At 39.2% G+C, this 24,487-nt stretch overlaps 2 protein-coding genes across 6 annotated transcripts in view; both read right to left on the bottom strand.

The window, feature by feature from the left end:
- Positions 1–10,236, bottom strand: part of use1 (unconventional SNARE in the ER 1 homolog (S. cerevisiae)) — a 19,182-nt gene extending 8,946 nt beyond the window's left edge. The window contains exons 1-7 of one of the 3 annotated variants that reach the window (XM_088350325.1): positions 10,068–10,236; positions 9,589–9,638; positions 8,247–8,325; positions 6,695–6,847; positions 6,603–6,618; positions 3,888–3,909; positions 3,651–3,813 (exon numbers count right to left, since the gene is read on the bottom strand). In XM_088350325.1, coding sequence (XP_088206451.1) covers positions 3,651–3,813; positions 3,888–3,909; positions 6,603–6,618; positions 6,695–6,847; positions 8,247–8,325; positions 9,589–9,638; positions 10,068–10,166 — 582 coding nt within the window. In that variant the 5' untranslated portion in view covers positions 10,167–10,236. Of the gene's footprint in view, positions 1–3,650; positions 3,814–3,887; positions 3,910–6,602; positions 6,619–6,694; positions 6,848–8,246; positions 8,326–9,588; positions 9,639–10,058 lie in introns of all 3 variants that reach the window. The other 2 variants (XM_088350324.1, XM_088350323.1) reach the window with 2 other exon arrangements.
- Positions 10,237–15,095: 4,859 nt separating this feature from the next.
- Positions 15,096–24,487, bottom strand: part of myo9bl (myosin IXb-like) — a 56,401-nt gene continuing 47,009 nt past the window's right edge. For 2 of the 3 annotated variants that reach the window (XM_088348879.1, XM_088348880.1), the window contains 10 exons: positions 24,372–24,445; positions 24,110–24,302; positions 23,902–24,030; positions 23,084–23,189; positions 22,877–23,008; positions 21,611–21,734; positions 21,428–21,478; positions 20,801–20,916; positions 20,585–20,724; positions 15,096–16,342 (listed from right to left, as the gene is read on the bottom strand). In XM_088348879.1, coding sequence (XP_088205005.1) covers positions 15,840–16,342; positions 20,585–20,724; positions 20,801–20,916; positions 21,428–21,478; positions 21,611–21,734; positions 22,877–23,008; positions 23,084–23,189; positions 23,902–24,030; positions 24,110–24,302; positions 24,372–24,445 — 1,568 coding nt within the window. In that variant the 3' untranslated portion in view covers positions 15,096–15,839. The remainder of the gene's footprint in view (positions 16,343–20,584; positions 20,725–20,800; positions 20,917–21,427; positions 21,479–21,610; positions 21,735–22,876; positions 23,009–23,083; positions 23,190–23,901; positions 24,031–24,109; positions 24,303–24,371; positions 24,446–24,487) is intronic. The other variant, XM_088348881.1, reaches the window with a different exon arrangement.

Raw genomic sequence — 24,487 nt, 5'->3', positions numbered from 1 at the left:
CAGGGGTCTCTAATGTGGTGCCTGTGGGCACCAGGTTGCCCAAGCACAGCTAAGGTGCCTGCCGACCTGTTCTGAAAATAGATCACCAGTGCTGGCCGTTTATGATTTTCTAGTAAAATCATTTGTAGCACAGTAACAACATAATAATAACATGCCAAGTTGTTATATCTTTCAAAAAACATATCAACATCAAATTTAGTATTCATTCCATGCCAGCCACAGCCTGCAACAACAACTAGTCCCACTAAAAGTAATCTGAATCTTGCTGTGCTCAATGTCAGATCTTTAACAAACAAATCATTTTTAATCAGTAATTTTATTTCAGCCCATAATCTTGATTTTATGTTTTTAACTAAGACATGGCTAGATAGTGGGACGGGTAAAGCAGTTCTGATTGAATCCACCCCAGTTAACTTTACATTCATATCAGAAATACGGGAAAGCAAAAGAGGTGGAGGGGTCTGTGCATTATTTAGAGATGATATAGTTACCCATAGGCTGCAGCTTGGGGTGTTTTCATCTTTCAAAATGGAGCTAAATGTGGCTCCTTCCATACTCTATGTGACCATATACAGGCCCCCCAACAGTGTCAAAGTTTTATTGATGATTTTACTGAGTTGCTTTCAGTTGTGTGCACAGAGTTTTACTGTATCATCATTACAAGTGATCTGAATGTACATGTGGATATTGTGTGTGACAGAAATGCAAAAGAACTCTGTGCTGTCCTTGAAACCTTTGGTTTGATCCAGCATGTGAATGAGCCCACACACAGCAGAGGGAACCCTCTGGACCTGCTCATGACTAAGGGGGTACATATTTCAAGTGTCAATGTGGTTGATGTTGCTTTATCTGATCATTTCTGTGTCTTCTTTGAACTGTCAGTAACTCCCAAACCAACAGCTGGACCTGCAGCTGTTCGGAGCAGACACATTAATGACAGCACAGGTATGCTGTTTATGAAAATGATTTGGTTTGAAAACGCCTTCTGTTCTAATGTTGATGATCTATTGAACTCATATTCTTCTTGTGTTCTAAATGTTTTGGACACCATTGCTCCTGTTAAGGTCAAAATGGTTAAAAATAGGCAGAAGACACCATGGAGAAACGATGACTCGGTCACGGCACAGAAGATGGACTGTCGGAGAGCCGAACAGAGATGGCGCAAGTCTAAGCTTCAAATTCATTATGAGATTTACAAAGAACAGTTGTGTGTGTTCAACCAGATTTTACGTAGAGCAAGAGAGAGGTATTTTTCAGAAATGATTGGAAAGTGCAGTCACAACTCTCGTGTCCTCTTTGCGACAGTTAACAGGTTAACAAACCCTCTTGTTCCATGACACTCGGAACTAGTTTCCACATCTAAGTGCAATGAGTTTGCAATATTCTTTAATGACAAGATTCAGGGCATTAAACATTCAATAAATCCCACAACGCAGTTACCACTGCAGCCCTCCACACACCTAGAGCTGACACATTTCACACCTGTCACTGAAAAAACAGTCCAAGAGACTGTCTACAGTCTGAGTTCAGCCACATGTTGCCTCGATGAATTGCCCACTAAATTTCTAAAATCTGTGCTGAGCAGTTTGTTACCACAACTCACTTATTTAGTGAACATTTCACACCGGTCTGGAACATTTCCAAGGGCCTTGAAAACTGCTGTCAGTAGGCCTCTCCTAAAAAAAAAAAGAGTAGTCTGGATGCCACAGTACTGAATAACTATCGGCCCATATCAAACCTGCCGTTTTTAGGGAAAGTCCTTGAGAGAGTTGTTTACCAACAGCTCAGTGATTTTCTTATAATAAGCAACTGCTTTGACCATTTCCAGTTAGGCTTCAGGCCCCATCACAGCACTGAGACCGCTCTGATCAAGGTGACAAACGACATCCGTCTGAACACTGATGCAAGTAAAGTCTCAGTCTTAGTCCTGCTGGATCTGAGTGCTGCATTTGACAGTGATCTTGTTGCAGAGGTTAGAGGACTGGGTAGGCATCTCTGGTCCTGCCCTGAAATGGTTCCAGTCTTACCTCTAAGACAGGAAGTATTTCGTTCAGATCGAAGACTATGTGTCATATCAATTGGCAGTGACCTGTGGTGTCCCGCAGGGGTCCATCCTGGGACACCTCTTGTTCAATTTTTACATGCTGCCCCTGGGCCAGTTATTACGCAGTAATAACGTGTCCTACCATTACTATGCAGATGACACTCAGATTTACATCTCGCTGAAAGCAGGAGAACATGGGCCTGTGAACTCACTCTGTCACCGCCTCCAACAGATCACTGTGTGGATGCAAAACAACTCTCTCCAGCTAAACTCAGACAAGACTGAAGTCATTGTCTTTGGCTCACAAAAACCCAGAGAAAGTGTCATCAGTCATCTGGAATCACTTAGTCTAAAAGCTAAAAATCAGGTTAGAAATCTCGGAGTAATAATGGACTCAGACCTAAACTTTAACGGCCACATTAAATCCATAACATCATCAACCTTTTACCATCTCAAAAACAGAACAGAACAAGAACAGCCAGAATCAAAGGTTTACTGTCTAGCACCAAAGTACATCTGTGACATGTTGGTCCCATATGAACCATCTCGGACCCTGAGAACCTCAGGAACAGGCCTTCTGCTGGTGCTCGGAGCCAGGACTAAACAGGGTGAAGCTGCGTTTCAGTTCCATGCAGCTAAACTCTGGACTAGTCTTCCTGATGACGCCAGACAGGTGTCTACTCTGAAAATGTTTAAGTCCAGGCTAAAAACAGCTCTGTTCAACTGTGCATACAACTGAAAGGGTTCTATCTGCACTCTTCACTTTTACCTTATTTTAATTCATTGATTTTATTATGTTTTATCTGTGGTTTTAATGCATTTTAAAAACCACATTTTAAATATTCAATGTTTTTTATTGTGTGTTTTTAACCTGTCTGCCATTTCTGTAAAGCACTTTGAATTGCCTTGTGAATGAATTGTGCTATTCAAATAAACTTGCCTTGCCTTAATTTAGAAATACATATAAAACTGGCACTTTTCCGCTAATTAACAAAAAGTAGCTCTCAGCTTCAAGACGGTTAGAGATGCCTTTCGATAGATAAGGATGAGTAGCACGATACTATGGATGAGTAGCATGAGAAGGAAACAGTGGAAAACAAAGTTGAAGATGCTTGAGTCACAGAACTCAGGGATATTTGCTTCCATGACCAGCATGTGGAAGGAAAGTAATACTAAAGGCAGAAGCAGCTAAATTATAACAATAGCAGCTAGCAGTAAGCCATAGCCTACAGCCTAGAAGCTAATGTGAGTGGTAGAGAAGGGAACAGTTGAAAAGAAATGGGAAATGCCTGAATGACTCAGCGACCATCACAATGCAGGGCTCAGCCGTTAAGTGCTATAAGCACCACTCAGACTAGCCAGCTTTGCTAGACCCTTCTTTCAGGCTGTTGGAAATGCAATACTCTAAAGTTTACTTTTGCATTAAATTTATAAAATATCTTGATAAGTAAGGACAAAAGTGGCACCGGATCCAAATTTTTAATTTCTTTTACCATTTATTATACATTACATTTTTACCATTTTGTTTGGTGGGCAGTCGAAAAAGCGCGACTGGCAACATGTAGCCTGCCAGGCATAGTTTGGCCACCCCCCTTTGCAGTGGTACCTGATTGTCCTGCTTGATGATGCTCTGTGCAGCCAGCGTGTTATTTTTCAAGTTCCTGGCCAGGTTGAGCATATCCTCGGCGATCTTTTCTTGAAGGTTGTGCTGCTGCTGCAAGATGGCGTCTAGCTCTGCCCCGGACTGCCGTTCGTCCAGAGGGACGCCCCTGAGCAGCCAATCAAAACGCTCCGGTAAGGGTTTTTTCGTTCGAGGTTTGAAAACTGGAATGAAATATTTTACCTTCTGTATCGCAAATCTGTTTCTGTAGAAAGAAAAGGTAGGTAGGGTTATGTAATATAACACAAGGTCAGTCTTTACTACTATTAGGGATGAATGCTGATCGTTTTCCTTAGAATCATTGTACTTATTTAATATTTATGTAATGAAAATAATATAAGGCATGAAAATTGGTCACAACTTAGACCCATGAGAAGGGTGTGGAGGACATATCGTATTCATTTATATATATATAACGCGCATATCTGATTTTTCATTAGTTCATTAGTTTTTGTTCAAAATGTTCTAAACTCAAACTAAGCATTAAAAGTGACAAACGTTGTGGAATACATGTGGCCATGATACAAATCATTTTTCAGGAATTCAGCGGCAATCAAAAGGTTTTTTTTAGTTGTTGTGACTAAGACAAAGTCACTATCTTGCTGCTAGAACATACTTTGTGCTTTTTTGAGCTCTTCCTGTGCATGATTTACAATATTTTTGCCTCAACGGGCTGCAATAAACTGCATGAATTCTGCTTCAACAATGCACGCACAGCTTCAATACTTGTTGACAAAACTGGCAAAAGCTCTATAGGTGTTGGGTAGTAATGGATTTCAATACGGAAGACCGAAAAGGAAAGAAAGTACTGTATGTATAAAAAGCATAAAAATAAACCAATTTGGACTCATTTTAATGATATTGATTGCTCCGGAGAAGAGTGCATACAATCTTTCAATCTTAGAGACTATAATTTTTTTTTTGCTTCTTATTTTAATTTATATTTTTTGCGAGTTTTTCGGGGGATCTTAATATTTTTTGCATTTTATAATTTATTTATTGCATGAATGAGTTTATATCTTTATTTTTTATTGTTTTGCATTTTCAGGGATTTTGCGTAGTTGTTCGACTTTAAAACTGTTTAGTGTGTAAAAAGTTTTTTTGTATATCTGTGAACATTATAATTTATACTTCAAGTGTTTTTCAGGGATCCCCTTTAAAACATATGAAATGACTAATTATTAAACAATTTAGTCCATAAAGTGTTTTTATTATTTATACAAAATGTTTTTCAAAAATCTTAAGAGCCGCTTGGCAGCAGAGCCAAAAGAGCCGGTTTTATAAATAGAACTGTCCTCTTGGGTGCGACCAGTACGGGGCGGTAATGCTTCACATTACGACAACCGCAATGACAAAAAAAAACTAGAGCAGGCGTGTCAGCGTCATTTTCACATTTAAAAAAAATTATTGATTTTTAGAATTGTTAAGAGTCAGGCTGTCTGAAGCATGGAAATGGCAAACATTTCAAGCATTTTTAAGCACTTCACCCAAAATTCAAGCATTTTCCTGACCTTGAAAACACAACATTCAAATTCAAGCAAAGACTTGTTTCCCTCATGATGCTTTTTTTTTTTTTGCATTAAAAAAAAAAAAATCTATGAGGACGACTTCCTAAGTGTGATAATGTGATAAAATCTAATATGCGTTAGACACAAAAAAAATACAATACTCCTCCCTGAGCAAACTGCACTCATTTAAATTCAAACACACCCTCCTCAAACCCCAAATTCACTCTGGGAAATCTCACAATAGCACACTCCCCACCTAAAAAAAATTCTCCTTGAATCTATAAAATTCCTGTAGGTCTCCCTTTTTTATTTTAAATTTGTGAATTCCTCCGAAAGGCGAGAAATTACCATGACTGATAGTGATATATCTTAATTAGAGGTAAGATCTTAAGCCCGAGCCCGACCCCGGAGAAATTCAGGTTGGGTCTAAAATGTCAATCATTACTTCGGGTTTGCTACGGGCTGGGCTTCTCTCGCTGACTTTTATTTTTTAAAATTATTCACCCTTGGCGCACATCTTTTTCTTTTCCTATCTTTTTTCCGACACTGCAAACAGCGGCACCTCTAACTCCCTGACATGCTTGAGTGTGAATCAAGCCGCTGATACTATTGAAATTCTAATAAGTGTGTGTCTGTAATTGAGAAAGAGCATAAAAAGCACGCTACAGTGGAAGTGATAAGCTCTTACTATAACATTAGTTCATCTGGCTCTAAAACAGGAGTGCCCACAATTTTCAATTTGCGAGCTCTGTTGATTTTTGCACTTTTCGTCTTAAGTTATTGAAGTTTTAGTGCAGTTTTTATTTATTTTTTTGTAAAATGAAAATAGGGAGCTGTTTAGTTTTTTTATGTACCTTTATACAAGTGTCTGCTTAGCCTAATTTCATTTCCAGCACTTAGTTTTAGTGAAAGATTAGCCATGTTAGTTGTGTTAAAATTTTAATTGAAAAAGGTTGAGCTCTATTAAAGTTTAATTTGAATTCATAACAAATATTATCTGTTTCTTATTGCATTTTTTAAAAATGTATTATGCTTAGCAGCAAAAGAATATCGGCGCCAGCTATCGGTTATCGGCCTCTTAACACTAATGATTGGTATCGGTAGTGGCCCTGAAAAACCCATATGGGCCGATCTCTAACGGAATCCATTGCTCAGATCCTAAACTAATAACACCTATGGGTGAATTATTAGAAAAAAAAACTCAGTGAGCGAGATGCCCTCCTCCTCACAAATAAAAATATGAAAATTCGGGTTTGCTTCAGACTCGGTCCCTCAAATTAAGTTAATTTGTTGGGCTCAGGCTGATTCGGGCTTTAATACCCGCGGACCGGGCTGGGCGGGATTTTATCGGCCCGGTCGTACGTCTAATCTTAATCACGTCAAGCCTTACCTTGATTAGAAAAATCCTGTAATGAGAAAAAGCCAGAATATTAGTAAACGATCCTTTGAAACTTGAGACTTCAATACCGCAGCCTTTCTCACCGTGCCAAGAAGCTCATCTCTCATCTCGGCCGTGCATCGAGCCTTAGCCTGCAAGTGAACCGTTTTGGTGGCGGCCATCCTCTCGTTGGCGATTGTTGGCGTTCGACCGGGGGCCAAAAATTGATTGGCTAGGGACTTCTCTGTTGGCGAGGACTGCCACGGGAAGCACAAGAGATATCAATTTCAAACACACAATAAGGCATTATTCACCAATGACATCATTAGGGATGCATGATAATTGTAACGGCCGAATAGGACATCACAGTTAGCGGACCAATACAAAAAAAAAACAATCAATTGACGCCACGCTATAACATTCCATCAGCCGGCACTACTTGTTAGAAAGATTTAAAGCAATAATGTTCCTCATTAGAAAATGTTCGGATTTTCTGTTGGAGGAAAACTACAAACTTGGTCGTTTCTCCTCTATACCTCTTCAAAGTATGTGTAAGGCACCAAAGATCTGGCCAATTATGATTGTTATTGACAAACTAAGTATTGATTGAGAAGGATGGAGAACTAAAGAGCTCTTCAAAATATATTTGGATTTTACCATAGAAGTAAAAATCACAACCTCTCTACCTCTTCATAACATGTGCCAGGCACCGGAGAGCTTACCAATTATTAGTTGTCATTGACAAAAAGTTAATAATCAATTGGAGGGATTGAGAACTAAAAAGTTCTTCTGAATGAATTTTGATTTTACCATAGAAGTAAAACTTGGTCGTTCCTCCTCTATCCCTTCAAAATATATGTGAGGCACCAGAGATCTTACCACTTATAGTTATTATTGACAAAAACAATTTAAGTATTGGGTGAGAGGAATTGAGAACTACACAGTGCTTCAGAATATATTAGATTTTTTTAACAGAAGAAAAAACACAAATTCGTCTTTTCTTCTCTCTACCTCATCATAATGTGAGCGAAGTATTATTAGAAAAAAGAACAATTTCCTACAATTTAAACATGTTTTGTCCAAGTAAACTAGAAAACATATACGAAACAGAAAATATTATCCAACATGTCCGATGGTAGATATTTTTTTAAGCTAAATAGTGATTAAATGTTTCTGTCTGTTTTAAATTCACTGTGTTCTAGCGTGAAAGCTGATTTATTTAAAATTTATAGCTCGTTGATTAAGATCGACAGCTGTCTGACCAAGTCCCCTGACAAGTCTTTAAAAATTGCGACACAATGTGTTCGTATACTGTACTAGACATAGGCAAAATGTAATTTACATTTTTGTTTTGTACTCATTATTTGTATATTATTGTATTTTTATTCTTGGTAAAAATGTGTACAGCTAAAATAATGAAACTGTATAAGAATAAGTGATATATTTTTCTTGTTTTCTGTATTTTAGCACCATGATGAACTGAAATTCTAAACAAAAATAACAAAATAAATTTTATGTGTGTTTTTATTTGACTTTTTTTGGTATTTGTATTATTTTGGTTACATGAAATTCACATTTATCAGTCTCCGGAAGCAGGATTATATCAGCTGTTGGTAGAAACAATCAGTTATAAAGTGTTGGAACAATTCCACTGACCAGCTTCTCCGCTTGTAGAAGGCCTTTGAGAAAATCCACCTTTCTTGTGTATTCGGTCAGCACTTCTGGCGTGGGTTTGCTGATTAAAAAAAGGGGAGAAAGTATATGAATTAATATATTTGTGTTGGCAAAAAAATGGTTACTTTAACTACTGATTGCCATGATCTGCCATTTTCGACTAACAAAACAGCCCACTTAAAAAGTCAATTGACTCACAAAGAATAAAATAAAAACACAGACTAATTGTTGCCACAAATGGATCATAGTTCACTGCAGTGTTATTCTGTCTTTCATCTTTTTAATGTCAACACTTGAAAAGTTACATTTTTTTCAATCTAACCACCCCTACCGAAATAAACACTTTCCTTTACTGTATTAACTAAAAAAGCGGGATATCTACTAAACTCAACTGACATTTTTGCAACTTTGAGAGTATATTAAGTCATTGAAGTCATGTATTTAATATATGTAATAATACATCAATCCGTCCCTTATCTGCACCGCTTATCCTCAGTAGGGTTGCGGGGGTGCTGGAGCCCATCCCAACTGTCTTCAGGCAGTGGGCAGGGGACACCCTGAACTGGTTTCCAGCCAGTCTCAGGGCACACAGAGACATACAATGATTTGCTCATTCACACCTAGGGACAATTGGGACCGGCCAATTAACCTGACAAGCATGTTTTTGGAATCTGGGAGGAAACCCACGCAAACACAGGGAGAACATGCTAACTCCACACAGGAAGGTTTGATCTCACGACCTCAGAACTGTGCCGCACACGCGCTAACCGCTGCGTTTGTAATAATACAATTTATTATTAATATAATTCGTAATGATGTATTTAATGGTTTTGACTGTTGAAGTAATGTATTTGACTACCATAAACGGGTGTAATGCGTTTAATTGACATCAAATTTACAAAACACAGATTTTGGAAGAAAAAAAAACTATTTGAGGAACACCAACTCGACACAAGAAGTCTAATAAATGTTGAGGCATGGAGGCATGTGTAATCATTAAATAATATATGACCTATAAATGTAGAGAAGACTCTTGTTTTTTGAAAATGATTACTTTGAATGTGATCCTTGTGAATTTGATTTTCTTAGCCAATGTTTATATGTTTTATATTTGTTTTCAATCAGTGATGTATAACGTTGCTGTCACTATACTGATTTAGTATTCCTCTGAAGGACTACAAATGGAAATGTGTTTGTACCTAAATCTGTTCTATGCATTGAAAAGAAATCTGCCAGGGAACCTTTTCTGCATGCAAATCTGCACTTTTTAAGCTTTCGATGAAACTGAAAATGATTACAAATGAGTTCAGAGCGATTGCTTCACCTTATGCTTTTCCTCAGAGCCACCAACATCTCCTCCAAGGCACCAACATACTAGAAAGTCAAACAAGAACACCTTAATGTTTGATTTAGAAGGACAAAAACAGCTTTAATACATGGTCGTTAACTTGAAATTGAATTAAGACGTAATGAACTGTACAAAGGTACCGTCTGCAAATGATCTAAATATTTTTCGTAAATGTAATTATAAAGAACCCCAAAACTAGACATAGATAATGTAGGTAAAGAAAATTCAGAATAAACATTTTCATAAAAATGCGTCAGGGGATGCGTAAATTTAAAATTCCACCAGGTAATAAATTATTTAGGCCATTCATTCATTACAATCGATGGCAGATGTTTCAGTGACAACGTGGCTAACAGAGATGCTAACTACCGACAAGCTAACAGCACTTGTGGTGAATTTGACAAACAAAAGCGTTAACCAAACCACAAATTACGTTCTATACCGACCCCGTTTACCTTGCCCAGCCTCCATTCAGCTTCACCCCTTTTTTCCGAAGCTAATGACTCACAACGAGACAATAAACGGACGAAGTTGATTTCTAATCTTGAAGCCATGACGGCAAACAGGACGTCGCGTTTGGATGACGTCACTTGAGAGCGGCGAGAGGAAGACAAAAAGTGTATGCTGCGACACATTTGAACGCAATATACCTGACAAAGGGACTCATAAATAATTATGATAACAATGGAAATGAAACGTTATATAGTTGAGTTCACGGTTGACAGATCTTCCTGTTGTGTGTCTTGGGCAAGTACAACCTGGTGGCGCCCATCCCTTTCCAAGCCGTTATTTTGGCAGGTGGTTTGCTCCACCACATGAAGCAGATTGTTCTTGTTGAATGGTTACTAAAGACAGGAGAAGCTTCCTGATTTTACTCAGATACAGCACCTTCATCATGTAGTTACTGTCGTTTGTTTGTATGACGTGTCATCCCACTCTTTGGGGTTCTAGGTGTGGGCAGTGGCACCCAAAGAAAAGTGGATGTAGTACTGACTGCAGTCTGCGAAGCGCATACGCGAGCCCATTTACATTGTGTATTTCAGCAGACACGAGCGTGGACTCTCGTGCCCTCTACAGCATACAGTGTGTGCGTCAGTCCCCATAGCAACCCTCCCAGCATTGGTTGTTGTGATGGGAATTCCGTCTCTTTTTAGAGTCTCTTATGGCTCGGTTGACTACAACAGCCAGCTCTTTTGGCTCACAGGCAGCTCTTCAGATTGTTTTTGATGCTTTAATCAATGTATTTCTACGTATTATGTAATATTATGTACAAACGTTCTTAAAACGAGGAAAATAAAGCAAAAAAGACAACAATGAAAAAAAGAAGAAGATCAAACAGGAAAAAAAGAGGAAAAAGGGAGAAAAACATAATGAAGAAAAAATAAGTAAAGCAATTTAAAAAATAAAAATAAGACTTTTTTGTGGTACTTTTGATCAGTATATTATCAATAATGATAGAATACCAGGGCAGCTTGTGCGGCACAGTTCAAGTCATGGGAACCTGTCGTGGGTTCAAATCCAGCTCCAGACTTCCTGTGCGGAGTTTGTATGTTCTGCCCGTGTGGGTTTCCTCCGGGCACTCCGGTTTCCTCCCACGTTCCGAAAACATGCATTTCAGGTGAATTGGCCGGTCCAAATTGTCCCTAGGTTTGAATGAGCGAATGAGTTGTCTGTCCCTGTGTGCCCTGCGATTGGCTGGCAACCAGTTCAGGGTGTCCCCTGCCCACTGCCCGGAGATGGCTGGGATGGGCTCCAGCCCCCCCGCGACCCTAATGAAGATAAGCGGTACGGCTGATGAGATGAGATAAAATACCATGCATGAAATTGATTCATATTTTTTAATCTATTATTCTACTAAAGTGTTATAGCCTTTATTTTTTCACAATCGAGGAAACTTTTAACTTATTTAAACTTTTAACCTTTTTATACTAAGCAACTTTAAAAAAACAACTGGAATCCCAGAACGTTTCTATCAATTTAATGTTCGTTTTAAGGCAATGTTATATGAAATGAATGCTTTTTCTAAAATTGAATTATGGCACTGTTGGGCTTCCATAATTGCCTACTTTCAGAGAAATACACTGGCACCTCCACAGACCCCGCCGCAATACCGCAAGTAACACTAGCCGAGCAAAAGTGGAGCAAGGTGAGAGCGGTGCAAGGAATCAAATGGACTGAACCATTTTGAGGCAGTGGAGTATTTCTGACACTGTGTTGTTCACATTTTTGTTTAACTTTTTACATTCAAGATAGCGTTTTTCATCATATTTAAATGCTTGAATGTATAATTCCAGTGTTGTTCGGGGATGTGTTTAACAGTTAGCTTTTTTAAAACGGTAGAGTTTATTCTTGTATTTCGTTGTTTATTCGTTGTGGCACTGAAGTCAATATTTGTAAACGACATTTTCTGTCAAACAGGGATTCCTGTTGCTTTACTTTAAAGTTGCTCAGTATTAAAGGTTAAAAGTTCGAATATGTTAAATGATAACTGGATTGTGTAAAAACGAGTGCTATAATTTAGTATAATAATGCATTAAAACAAATATGTTAATTGTATCCATATTATTACATTATTATTGGTAATATACTGATCGAACAGACCCCCAAAACATTTTATTTTCTTTGTTTCTAGCTTTCTTTAAAGTTTTAAAGCCGTCCTCGGGCAGTGGGCAGGGGACACCCTGAACTGGTTGCCAGCCCACAGAGCAGGGCACACAGAGACAGACAACCATTCACTCTCTCATTCCAACTAGGGACAATTGGAACTGGCCAGTTTACCTGACATGCAAGTTTCTGGAATGTGGGAGGGAACCTATGCAAGCACGGGGAGAACATGCATACTCCACACAGGTAGGTCCGATCTCATGACCTCAGAACTGTGCTGCACACGCGCTAACCACTGCGCTGCCGTGCTGCCCATTTTGTTCTCTATTTTTCCTTCTTTTATTTTTTCCTACCTTTTTACTTTTTATTAATACAATGTGAATGAGATAACATATGCGCTGTCCAGACTGCCGTAACCACTCTGGGGAGAGGGTGTCCGTGGGTGGGCAAACTCAATTTTACCTGTTTGTATCACGTGATTTTCCGTACTGAAAGTGTGGCCTGGAGCCAGGAGCCTCTCATTTATTGTCTGTAACAATTACATTGTCAGATTTGAACTAATAAGACAATCGTCTTTTTAATGTTTTTACTATTTGTGTGGTAAAATAATTTATGGTATTAAAAAGATTCTATCCACTTTGCACATTTTAGCTCCACATGGAAAGCCTTTTCACTTTCTATTGCTGGAAAACATATTTTTGTGAGTTAATCATTATTCCCTTCTGAGGTGGGGATTGTAAAGTGAAATTGTCGTTGGAAGGGGATAAAGCCCATTGTAAATAGCTTATTTGTTCCCAAACCCCTTGTACCCCAGATAAAAACATTAAACAACAATATATAGTTGGTAATACTTATATTTCATTAAATAACATACTAGAAAGGAAAATGAAAATGTTTTCACCTTTAGTGTGATGTGAAATGAGCTGGTACAGTTGAGTTAGTGGGTGGATGCAGAGGGACGGGACACACCGGATAAAAATCAAAACTTCAATTTGTGCTGATTATCAGGCCCTTAAAATACTTCATTTGTTAAATCACCTCCATATTGTTAATATTTGACTTGATTGTTGACTATTCATGGCCATATTCTGTAGCGAGGGCAACAGTGCGTCTGAAGTTTAGCAATTTCTTTATAATCAAATGTTTGTTTTCACAGTTATCGTGTTTTGCTTCTACATATAGCTTCACTGCAAGTCTTGGCACACATGCCTGATAAATAAAGTACAAAAATAGTGTATTGTTTCAAAATAACTTGCAAAGTCTTTACGAAACATACGAGATTAAGATTGAATGACGAGAGAAGGCGGCTTGCACAGTAATTCAGCCAAGTCTATAACTGTATTTTGATCTGGAGAGGGATGGGCGCCACCAGGCTGTACTTGGCCAAGACACACCACAGGAAATGGGGCCCCTACAACCTTGCTGGTTAAGGGATCCACCCACCCACTAGTTGCATGATGCTGTGCCACAAACCAATAACAAGCATCTGATATGACGTTGACCAATAGCAGACTTGCATCTTGGATATGCAACTTGTCAAATGCACAAACACTGAAAAGTTTAAATTTGGTCAGCTTTAGGACATGCGAAGGATTTTGATGATTAATGATGGGAGAAATGCTTTAACGAGGGGCCGAAAGAAACATTTCATTCCAGATTTAGGGCTCGCATACCATTTTTATGCCCAATTTCGAGCACTTTTAAGGTAATTTTTTCCAGTACCTTCAAAGGAGGAAATCCAGCGCTGATCCAAAAGCACACTCTTTTTTTGTTGACTTTGATGACTAAAATAAAGTCGCAATCTTGCTGCTAGCACATACTTTGTGCTATCTATGATCTTGCTGTGTCAATGGGCTGCTATATACAGACATTAATTTTGCCGTTCGGTCTCAACAATTAGCTACCTCACACTTGTTTACAAACATAGAAAGAACTCTGTAAGTGTTGGGTAATATACGGAGGACAACAAGGTAAAAGTACTGTATGTATATAAAAACTAAAAAAATTAGCCAAATTTGGACTCATTTTAATGATATTGATGGCTCTAAAGAGGAGTGCATTCCAACTTTTAATCTTAAGGAATGCTGATCTTTTGCTTTTATCTTTACTTATTTTAATACTGTATATATATTTCACATGTTTTTCAAGGATCTCCTACTAAATTGGTAGAAATAGAATTGTAAATAGTCATTTTTTTGTATTTTATCATTTATTTATAGCACCGCAAACTAACTATTTGTAATTGTATTTTATTGTTTTGCATTTTATGGATTTTGTGGTGCTGTTGTACTTTAAATCTGTTCAGTGTGTAAAAAGCTGAACATTTTTCGTATTTTACAAATTTTGTTTTTGTAGACCTGTGAATATCTGAATCAAAATTTTATGTGTTTTTCAGGATCTCTGCAAAACTTGAAATATTTTTTTGAATTATTTGGTGCATAATGTTTCGTTAATGATATCATTACAAAAAAAATGAGCAAAGGAGCTCAGTGAGCTGAGCCAACAGAGACGGTTTTCTAAATAGAGCTGTCCCCCTGGGAGCGCCTAGTATGTGGCGGTAACGTTTCACATGACTTCGCAGTAATGACAAGCCACCAGGGCAGGCATGTCGGCGTCATTTTCACTCAAGTTTTCTTCATTTATTGCGTGGTCTATAGTAAGACTGCCAAGAAACATGGCAATGGCAACAATTTCAAGCATTTTCAAGCACTTTAGTCAAAATTCAAGCAATTCCTGACCTTGAAAATACAGCATTAAAAGTGAAACCTTTTTAAGGATTCCAAGCACCTGTACTAACCCTGCACCTTGTAACGTCAAAAGCTAGGGACGCCTTAACCCGGGGTTCACCAACGCCGATCGAGACGGATAAAAACACAACATTAAGGGGAAAAGTTACAAGCATTGTGTTCTGTATTGTCACGTTAATACATTTCGCTTTTACTCTTGACAGCATTCAGTCCCAACCATAGACATTCTGTTCTCAAATGACACGATTCCAAGGCGATCACTCAACAGCAGTCAGAGGGGAACATTAGTATAAAAACAAAGTTGGCCTCACAACGTTCAGCGTAGAAAAGTGAGGAAAAAGACATCATGGCGTGTCTCTTTCCTCTTGGCGTTTTCATCTTGAAGGAAAAAGTGGCGTTTGCTGCTCCCACTTCCTATCTTATGTGTGTTGTCCAGCGGGTTGAGAAGCGGAACACCTGTAAAATTCCAAGTTTCGTACAAATCATGCTCTCCCTCTAACACTTGAAAAAATGGGGTGAGCTTTAACACAGGTGAGGAACCGTCCATTCATTTTCTACATTCTGACATTATCAGATGGTTGCAACAATGTTTTCTGTCTGGACATGTTAATCACGAGACAATAAACCCAACGTTTCTATTAAGGCACAAGCTTAGTGAGCATATTTTTGCTCCGAGAACCGAGAAATTACAAAGTGCATGGGAGATTTTAAATTAGCATGAATGATGGGGGGAGAAAACATTCGCTAGTCCACCATTAAGAGGCTTAACCAACCCGCAAAAAAATATACAGTACAAAAAAGGTGCATGGCGGCATGACTGTCAACGAATCCCTAGCGATTGTAATCCTCGTAGATCCCCCCTTCAACAAACACTGATCAGACATCATCATCCATGTAAGGTATGTCGGGGTCAAAAGAATGTGTACCGCCCTCCGAAGCTGGCTGGCCGGGAGGACACTGTGCCGTCCAGGAGATGGAGGCTGAAGAAGAGGAAGCAGAAGGAGGGCAGGAAGAGAAATGACCCGCGAGGTCACACTCAGGCCTGTCGATATACAGAGACTGCGTGCTGTCTTTACGCCGGCCCGGTTGTTCCCTTCTCCTCACTAAGTAGTGAGAAGAACGCTTGCTGTGGGGGCAAGAAGCCCTTCTTTGAGCCGAGCTTGCGGGGTGGGCGAGGACGCCCGGGGGCAGTTTGACCGTGTCGGGGATGACGGGGTGGCGGCGTTGCGGGTGAGGCCGGTGGGATTCCGAGAAATTGGAGGCTGAGGACAAAGAGCCAGGAGGGTTGATTTCTCCCAGGCATGCACGGCCGGTCGGCAGCCAGAGTCTCTGGGCCTGCTGAAATGGCTTGGATCTCCTTAGCTCAAGGACAGCTCCAACTGGAAGAGAGGGAACTCAGAAAATGATTTTCTACCCCTGAAAATTCCTTGAGACAATCACGACAGAGAGGGTGATCATGCAGAGCAGGGGGTTGTTGATCTATGGCTCACAACCTACATATGGCCCATCAGGATTGTTGTATATAAGAGTACCGTATTTGTTCATGTAGAACGAGCATTTTTTTGTACCTAAATAATAACAAAAAGTTCCGATAGATTTTATTATCTTGGATTTAATTACAATTCCAGCAATGTATTATTTGTATTATTAGTGCTTCCTAGTGGTACAAAAAAAAACTTTCATCCAGTAAAAGGAAAATTTATTTGAATACTGGGCAAAAATACATGAACTATCATACCAATGTTAATTATTATATATAAAAAAATTAAAGGTCCAGAAATTTGTATTTCTTTTTCACTGTGGAATCCCTTCTTAGATTGGCGCCATGTTCTTCCGGGATCCTGACGCCACGCTCTACCGTGTATGACTGGCCCTCGCTTGTATCAGACAACGGAGTGACATAATTTGGGCTTTAACGAGGAATATACTCTACTATCTCTGGTTTAAACCGCACAATCCTTTCATTCAATAAATTTGAGAAGTGGAAATTCGTTCTTGATTTGGGTTGTGGCTTGTAATAAGGTTGCGATGGTGGGTCCTGTAGTCAGACGAGTTAAGAACCAGGGATATACATGACATACAAAAAGGCACTAGATTTCAGTAAAGCATCTCACTATTTCTAGTCATGGTACCAGAGACGAATGGAGCAAAACAAAAAGTCATCCTGAAGATAAAAATAAAAGCAAAAAAAAAAAGCACGACGATTAAATAAATAAATACATTGTAAATTTTATGTAAGTATTGTGTTTACTTTGTTAATACATTATTTTGATCATAGCCGCATGCATTCAACAACTTTGTCACTAAGAATGCTTAGTTTGAGCTGCGAAAAAGGCAAACGAAATTGTATGCCTTTAATTTAAAATAAAAAAATTACGTTTGCGCGTTACCCAGTACCCAGTGTGCGAAATACCGTATTTTCCGCACTATAAGGCGCACCTAAAAGCCTTTATTTTTTTCAAAAGCTGACCATGCGCCTTATAATACAGTGCGCCTTATTTATGGATCAATTTTAAAATTGCAAAGTTTTCCAACTAACTTGCAGCCGCCGACTCGATTTTCCCCCGAACGCCAAGTAGTACGCGGTGTATGCTTGGATTTATTTACCGGCGTTTCATTGGCTAACCAATGTGTCAATCATCATTTGAATCAATCACTATTGGCTAAAGTTATTCGGAGGTCAAGGGGCGGATCCTTTTTATCATTTACAGGCTGGCATTGGCTTAAACGGCAACACAAAGCCTGCAATTGGCCAAAACAACGGTGTATGCTGGGATTTATTTACCGGCGTTTCATTGGCTAACCAATGTGTCAATCATCATTTGAATCGATCACTATTGGCTAAAGTTATTCGGAGGTCAAGAGGCGGATCCTCTTTATCATTTACAGGCTGGCATTGGCTTAAACGGCAACACAAAGCCTGCAATTGGCCAAAAAAGATGAATGTTTATGGCACGTGGCTGACGGCATAGAGAAAGCATTTTTTTCTATTCTGTATTTGAAATTATTTTATTCTCCTGGATTTACTACCCTCACGGATATAAGAGGACATTGGCTGCACATTATTATGAACACAACGACTTCGGTGAGCTACTTCGGGTTTTATATTGTCCCTGTATCTTGTTTCAGACTGAACTCGATGTTTCTGTGATAAGCGGTGCAGATAATGGATGTAATGGAGTGTCTATTTTTAAATTCAACTCAATTCCAAGTGTTTATTGTCATATGCACAGTAAAGTTGCGAGCGAAAAAGAAAATAGAAACTAAGAAATGTGTGGCATTTCTTGAATCCCAAGACTTTAACCTTCCGAATGATGGAACGATGCATTTGAGTGACATCGTACGGACACCGTTCTCGACACGTATTTGCGTCTTTGCAAGCTTTGGGAATGCTAAGGGGGTAATCAGTTGGACTTAACTATCTGACTGTTTTGTCCACGTTCCCATTGTAGCGCCTTATAAGCCGGTGCGTCTTATCTATGTCAAAAATTGGACCAAAAACTATTTTTTCGGGGTGCGCCCTATAACCCGGTGCGCCTTATAGTGCGGAAAATACGGTACACAAATACGGTACTATTAATAATTTGGTTGTTGTTTTGGGGTCACTATTGTCAAGTGTCCCTTTGTGCCCCCCCCTCGGTAAAAATATATAGCGTAACCACACGCTATAACGTGGTCATCCAACTTTTTAATCAATAGTTGGACCGGAATCTGACAAACCAAAGGAAAACAAGAAACAAGAAAAACAAAACACGCATTACAAAAATGTTTGCCATACAGTACTTTTTAAAAAGACAAAAAACATTTCTAATGGGGAACGTACTGTAAATTCTGGACTACAGAGCACACCGGATTAAAAGCTGCAGGCGCAAATTTAAGAACGAAACTCAATCTTGTCTTTGTACGACCCTCACTGGATTTTAAAGGCGGGGTGCATTGTTTGAGGTGACCTTAAAAAAAGTCAGACAGTTAAATATTTACTTAAGTCAGTAAGTATAAGTTAACAATACCCAACTGAGTTCAAGGAGCCCTTATGCTTTTTTTCCCTCTCTTTATCCGGCCTATTGAAAGACCTGTTCAGGACAAACTCATTAGGTAGGATAAACAGGGAACGGGGCGTGGTGAAAGGGGAGGTTAAGAGTGGTGGAGGGTGATGTTTTCAGCTGCACCGTTCACACCTGCCCCCCAATTTTCTTAGGTGACGTGTTTTCAGGTCATGTGACAATTCATAATAGCATTACAAGGGCACAAAAGAAAACAAGAATGAGGGCTGCGTCACACAAATGTGATTTTTTTGTGTGTTTGTCATTGTAGGTTGCTTCAGTGATGGCCCGAATTGTGTTTGCTGGTCATTTTTCCGCGTGGATTAAAGGAAACTCCAGCGACCTGACATTTATGGAGAGGACACAATGAGAAATGTGTAGCGTTTTTGAAGGATAACAACCATTGCTGTTCAATTCGGATGTATAAATTGAGGACTTCATTTGTGGGTGCAAAAGTCAAAATATAGTGAGTATGTTGTAAATACTGAATGAACTACATACTTTCAAACCTCCTGTTTTGCTCCTGTTATGAATTGCTGTATACGAATAATGTTGATAAAACATGGACTAATTTCTCTAGAAGAAATGTTTCAAGACGTCACCGTGGTGTTTTGTGTACTTATTTGTATGCTCGCAGTTTTCTTATTAAAGGTGCGGTACGGAATTTGGAACTTTCTTAATCGCTGACACCATCCTCTGGCTTCTCTCATCATTGCAGCCTGTGGGCCAAGCTCCCTGTGTTGCACCTACAAGCACGGGCATTTTTTAGACGCGCTTGAACAAATAAACTTTTTGGGGGTTTGGGTTGGCGTTTGGACTGTATATTATAGTTTCACCATTTTAATGCTACACAAACAAAAAACTCCAGTGACGAGTCACCCCACCCTCCTTCCCAAACAGGCTTGCTAAAAGATAAAAGAAGATAAGCGCAGTGGGAAATACATTTTAAAGGCTCTTTTAACTCAGTTGGGCATTGTTAACACATACTTATAAGAGAAAATATTCTCCAAAAATCTTTCTAACAAGTAGCTTCGGGAGATTGAATATCATACCGTGGCCCCACAAGCGTCTTAGTTTTTTATCAGGCCAAAAGCTCTGATGTTATATTTGCCCCTTATCGGTTCAATATCTAGCATTCCAATAGTTATTGTGGCTCCCTTTAAAACACAATGAAACTAAACACAACTCTACGAGTAAGAAAAACAGTTGGGGACAGATTGGACACTACCACTAAACACAGAAACAATTTAAGTTGGAGAATAACTTAAGATCTAATATACAATCAATATTAGATCCATTTATGAAGAGGACGTGTTTCCCCAGAATATCCCCAATTTCCAAGTGAAAATTTCTGCACATGCTTCTATGCAATCCATGCAAACAACAGCTAGTTGTCCAACCTGCTTTTGCTATAGAGCAGACGGCACCACTCCAGTCACCATCACTGGTCCAGACCTGCACCAAAAAAGACAAGCAAGGGCCCACCCCAGCGGCCCCGAGGTCCAATCAGAAACCCGCAGGCGACAGAGACAGATGTGGCAAAGCAGACAAACCAGGAGGTGAAAAACAAAAACTCACCATCCAGCTCAGCGTTGAGTCCGGAGGAGCGCTGTTGCTCGTCCAAGAGGCTCTCAGAGCTAAGCGAGGCTTCAGAGTCCAAGTTCTCCTGGTCAGAACCGGGCTGCTCCATCTCAGGTAAGCGGCAGGCTAGATCCTCTCTGGAGCAGAGTTTTTTTGTTCCTCAATTCCTTTTTTGGGAGTGTCTCAATCGCAATAAAACACAAGCATCCTTACTTCTCCTGTTTGATTGACTTGATTCGTTCCACCAGGTTCTTCTCGGCCTCCGAGTCTGAGTCCTGAGGCTCGTTTTCAGGTACTGCTTTAAGGTCTGGGCTGACCTTTTCGTGCACCTGCCAAAGCAACACTGCACAGTTACTTTCAGATTCAAATTGTCATTGTCCACCTGTACTGTGCAAAGGAACTTGATAGCTACATGCTTCTCTATACGAGTTCTACAAATACATTCAAATAAAAATGAAAAATGGACCAAGCATGTTCACCTTCAGGAAAGAATGAGTTGAGGATTTAATGAAAGGAAAATGCACAGCACGCAGCCAACCACTGAAAAACCCTTCCGGAGTTTGTGCTGTACAACATGCATGGCAACTAAACACTTATGAAGGGCACACTAATTTAATATTTTTTTTAAAAATAGGAATAACTCAAATCTAAAAGCATGACTTATCAGAACCAGTTACCAGAACTAAGCAAACTACACCCGGTTAGTATAGAAGTGGAGGTGAGGTGACACCAACTTAAAAAAAGAATGAATGGCATCTCACACACCTTTCATGCCATGCATAGGTGAGATCCTTTTGCATGGCATACAAAAAAGCGTACTATCTACTTGATGATACATACCACGGCTCCTTTGTAATGATCAGAGAACCTGAGAGGTAAATGCAAGTAGTGCTAAGGGGAAACAGGGAACATGGACCTTTATTAAGAATACAACCTTTGAACAGCGGAATCTGATGTCCTTCATTAAGAAAATATTCCAGATGATAAATAATGACCTCTTTTAAAACAGTTTTAATGCCTCACCGTGTTCTTTCTTTTGAGTTTTAGCTGGTTGACAGCCAGAGTCTCTGCATACTCCAGCTGCTCTATCTCCTCCATTTTTTCGTTGTAGCGGCGGATCTGCTCACTGATAAGCATCTCCACACATCTTTGAGGAAAAGGATTGAATATAATCAGTCAGCTTTACAATGAACTCCATCCAAGACTCATGATTACCGTAGTTATATATGTAACTTAGTTTAATTTAGAAAATAACAAAAGTCTCCCCGCCCTCTCCTGTGCGAAAATAAAGGGGATAGAGCATTGGATTTCAACCTTTTTAAGCAGTTTTTGGAAATCTTGCAACTTTTTTCCCCACCGTTTCTTTAATTAGCCAATTACGTTAGCCACTTTGTTTTAGCCTAAGGGTTACCACAGACAGCTGTTGTTAGTGTTAGCTGGTCCTGCTTCGTCCTTCAGTTTTGCTCGCCTTCCACAGCTAAATATCGCTTGGTCTCATGATTCAGGGTCCTGAAGCTCGACAAATTCAATTTGACATCTTACTGGCCTCTTTAATTGCTTCTCTCGCTAACTGCTAAACTTAGCATTTACAACAGCTCTAACCAACTCCAGCTGTTGGCTTTTTTCAGCCGCTTCAGGTGTATCCTGCTCACTTGGTCTACTGTATTAGCCTGCGGAGATTTTCATGTCCTGTTGCTGGTTGAAAATCCATGCTTGGACACGCAAGAAAATGTGGAAGTAGGCTTCTCAATTTATTGAAGTTGTATCCTTTGGGCTTCCACATTGTTTCTTCTTCTTCCAAAGCACACGCTTCAGCTTCATTCCAAGCAAAAACAACCTCTAGTAGTGAATTATTACACACTTTAAGCCAAGGTTGGATATGACCCTCCTTATTTATCTTACTGATTAACTGTTAGAGCATTGTTTGTTAGGTGGCATTTTTTTTTTAAACTTTTTGAAAATAAAGATATGACAAACTAAATTGTTAATATTAAAATTCATATTTTTATAAATTGTGTTTGCACTCGAGAATATTTTCAAATATTGATATAAATTACTTTAAAATTATTTTGATATGAATGCCTATAATAAACTCTATTCTCAAATCTAGAGATCCTTCATAAACCTTCATTTAATAAACACTGAACTAGATGATAAATATTGTGAGTTTTAAAAAGATAACATGTATTTTTAAAGCATATAAGTGACATAAAACAACAGTACTACATATCTATTTAGCATATTCTCTAAAATGGTTCCATCTATTGAAGCGAAAAATGGTTGTCTTACGTAGTGGTCTTGGCCACATCTTTCATGCTCAGAAGTGGATCAGCACCATCGGGGCAGCGTAGGATGCACGGTGCAAAAACAATGGCCAGAGAGTTAGGAGACATGCGGTTGTGTGTCTCCTCTTTGCACACCCTGAAAGAAAACAAAAAAACATTCATACAAATATAGTTTGAAAATAAATCACGAAAAATGGGAGTGAATTTCAACCTGACGAGGTGGAAGACAAGCCTCTCGAGTGTATTGTAGTTTGCAGTTGGGAGTTCCTCCAAGACTTTGTAGATGGCGTAAAGTTGTTCCTGCTTATCTGGCAGCTCTGAGTACAAACAAGATAAAACATTCCTTGATAAACATCTTGAAAGACTGACTTTTCAGCTCTTTATTGTGATGTGATTTAAATGACAGCTTGTGGGGGAAATTTACACCATTTGAATGTCGAGTTTCTCGACTACTGTGATTCACAGTACAGAGGATAACAATTTATCCTCTGTGCTATTTCATACTATTTTAAAACAATGGGTATATTTTCTGTTGGTTTTCTTGGTTAAAAAAAAATCAGATTCCTACATATTTTATCAACGATTCTAAACATTTACTTTTGATTTTCTTCAGAAATAGTAGCACGACTTGGTTGTGTCTCCTCTCGACCACTTTATACTGTGCCCAGGGCACTGGAGAGCTCACCCGATATATATTCATTACTAATTGATAAAGTCAAGCTCCTTGTCTCTCCAACACTGTTTTTAAAGACATGTTTACGAGAGCTGTATAATGTTATGGACTTATGGTAGTTGTAAAGCAAAAATAAAATTACACATAAAATGGGTTTTTCGATTGTAACAAATGGTAAAAATAAAAAAGTTATTGAGTAACGGTCTCTGCCTCAAGAGATAGGCTCTTATTGATCATCAGTATAGGTAGGAAAAAATACCTTCATTCTGCATCCCTACTTGATGCATTATTAGACTTTCGTTTTAAATAATTTACTATAGAAGATTAAAAAAGTTTTAAAGTCACATATTTCTCACCCACTGCATGCAGGAACTCATTATAATGGGTGAAAGTCATCAAGGGATCTGGCAGCTCCCTCAGCCACTGTTTCACCAGGCCTGTTACTGTGTGAATGGGGTAGTCTTCAAGGCACACAAGGTGGGGGTCTAAATGAAAAAACAAACAAAAAACACAGGATGTCTTAATGAATCAATATAACATCAACCTTTAAGCAGGACACTTTACCTGTCTCCAATCGCTGGTGCAGTTCTTTCATGCGGTTGGCCGAGCCAGATTTGCGATAGATGCCCTCTGTGTAGAGGCCCTGCATCTCCACATGCTCAAGCATCATTTCTAGGACCACGGGAACCGGGTTCTTCTCACTCACAAGGTGACATACGCGCACACCAAAGTGCTGGCTGGCGGATTCTTCATCGCTCTGTAGGATTTATCGAGAAACTTGGTGGAACAGTTTCACATATCAGAAGAGTCTCTTTTTAAAACGTACCTTTTTGGCACAGAAAGTGGAGCAGTCAGTGACTATTTTAGTCAGGCACTTTTTGTGGCACACCATCTTGCAATCTGGAGAGGAGGATTGTAAAATGAATACATTCAATGATATGG

The sequence above is a fragment of the Urocampus carinirostris genome, chromosome 12 (genome assembly GCF_059441175.1).
Source record: "Urocampus carinirostris isolate Australia breed hairy pipefish chromosome 12, RoL_Ucar_1.0, whole genome shotgun sequence".
Classification (NCBI taxonomy): domain Eukaryota; kingdom Metazoa; phylum Chordata; class Actinopteri; order Syngnathiformes; family Syngnathidae; genus Urocampus; species Urocampus carinirostris.
This window is presented reverse-complemented; position numbering and strand designations above follow the sequence as displayed.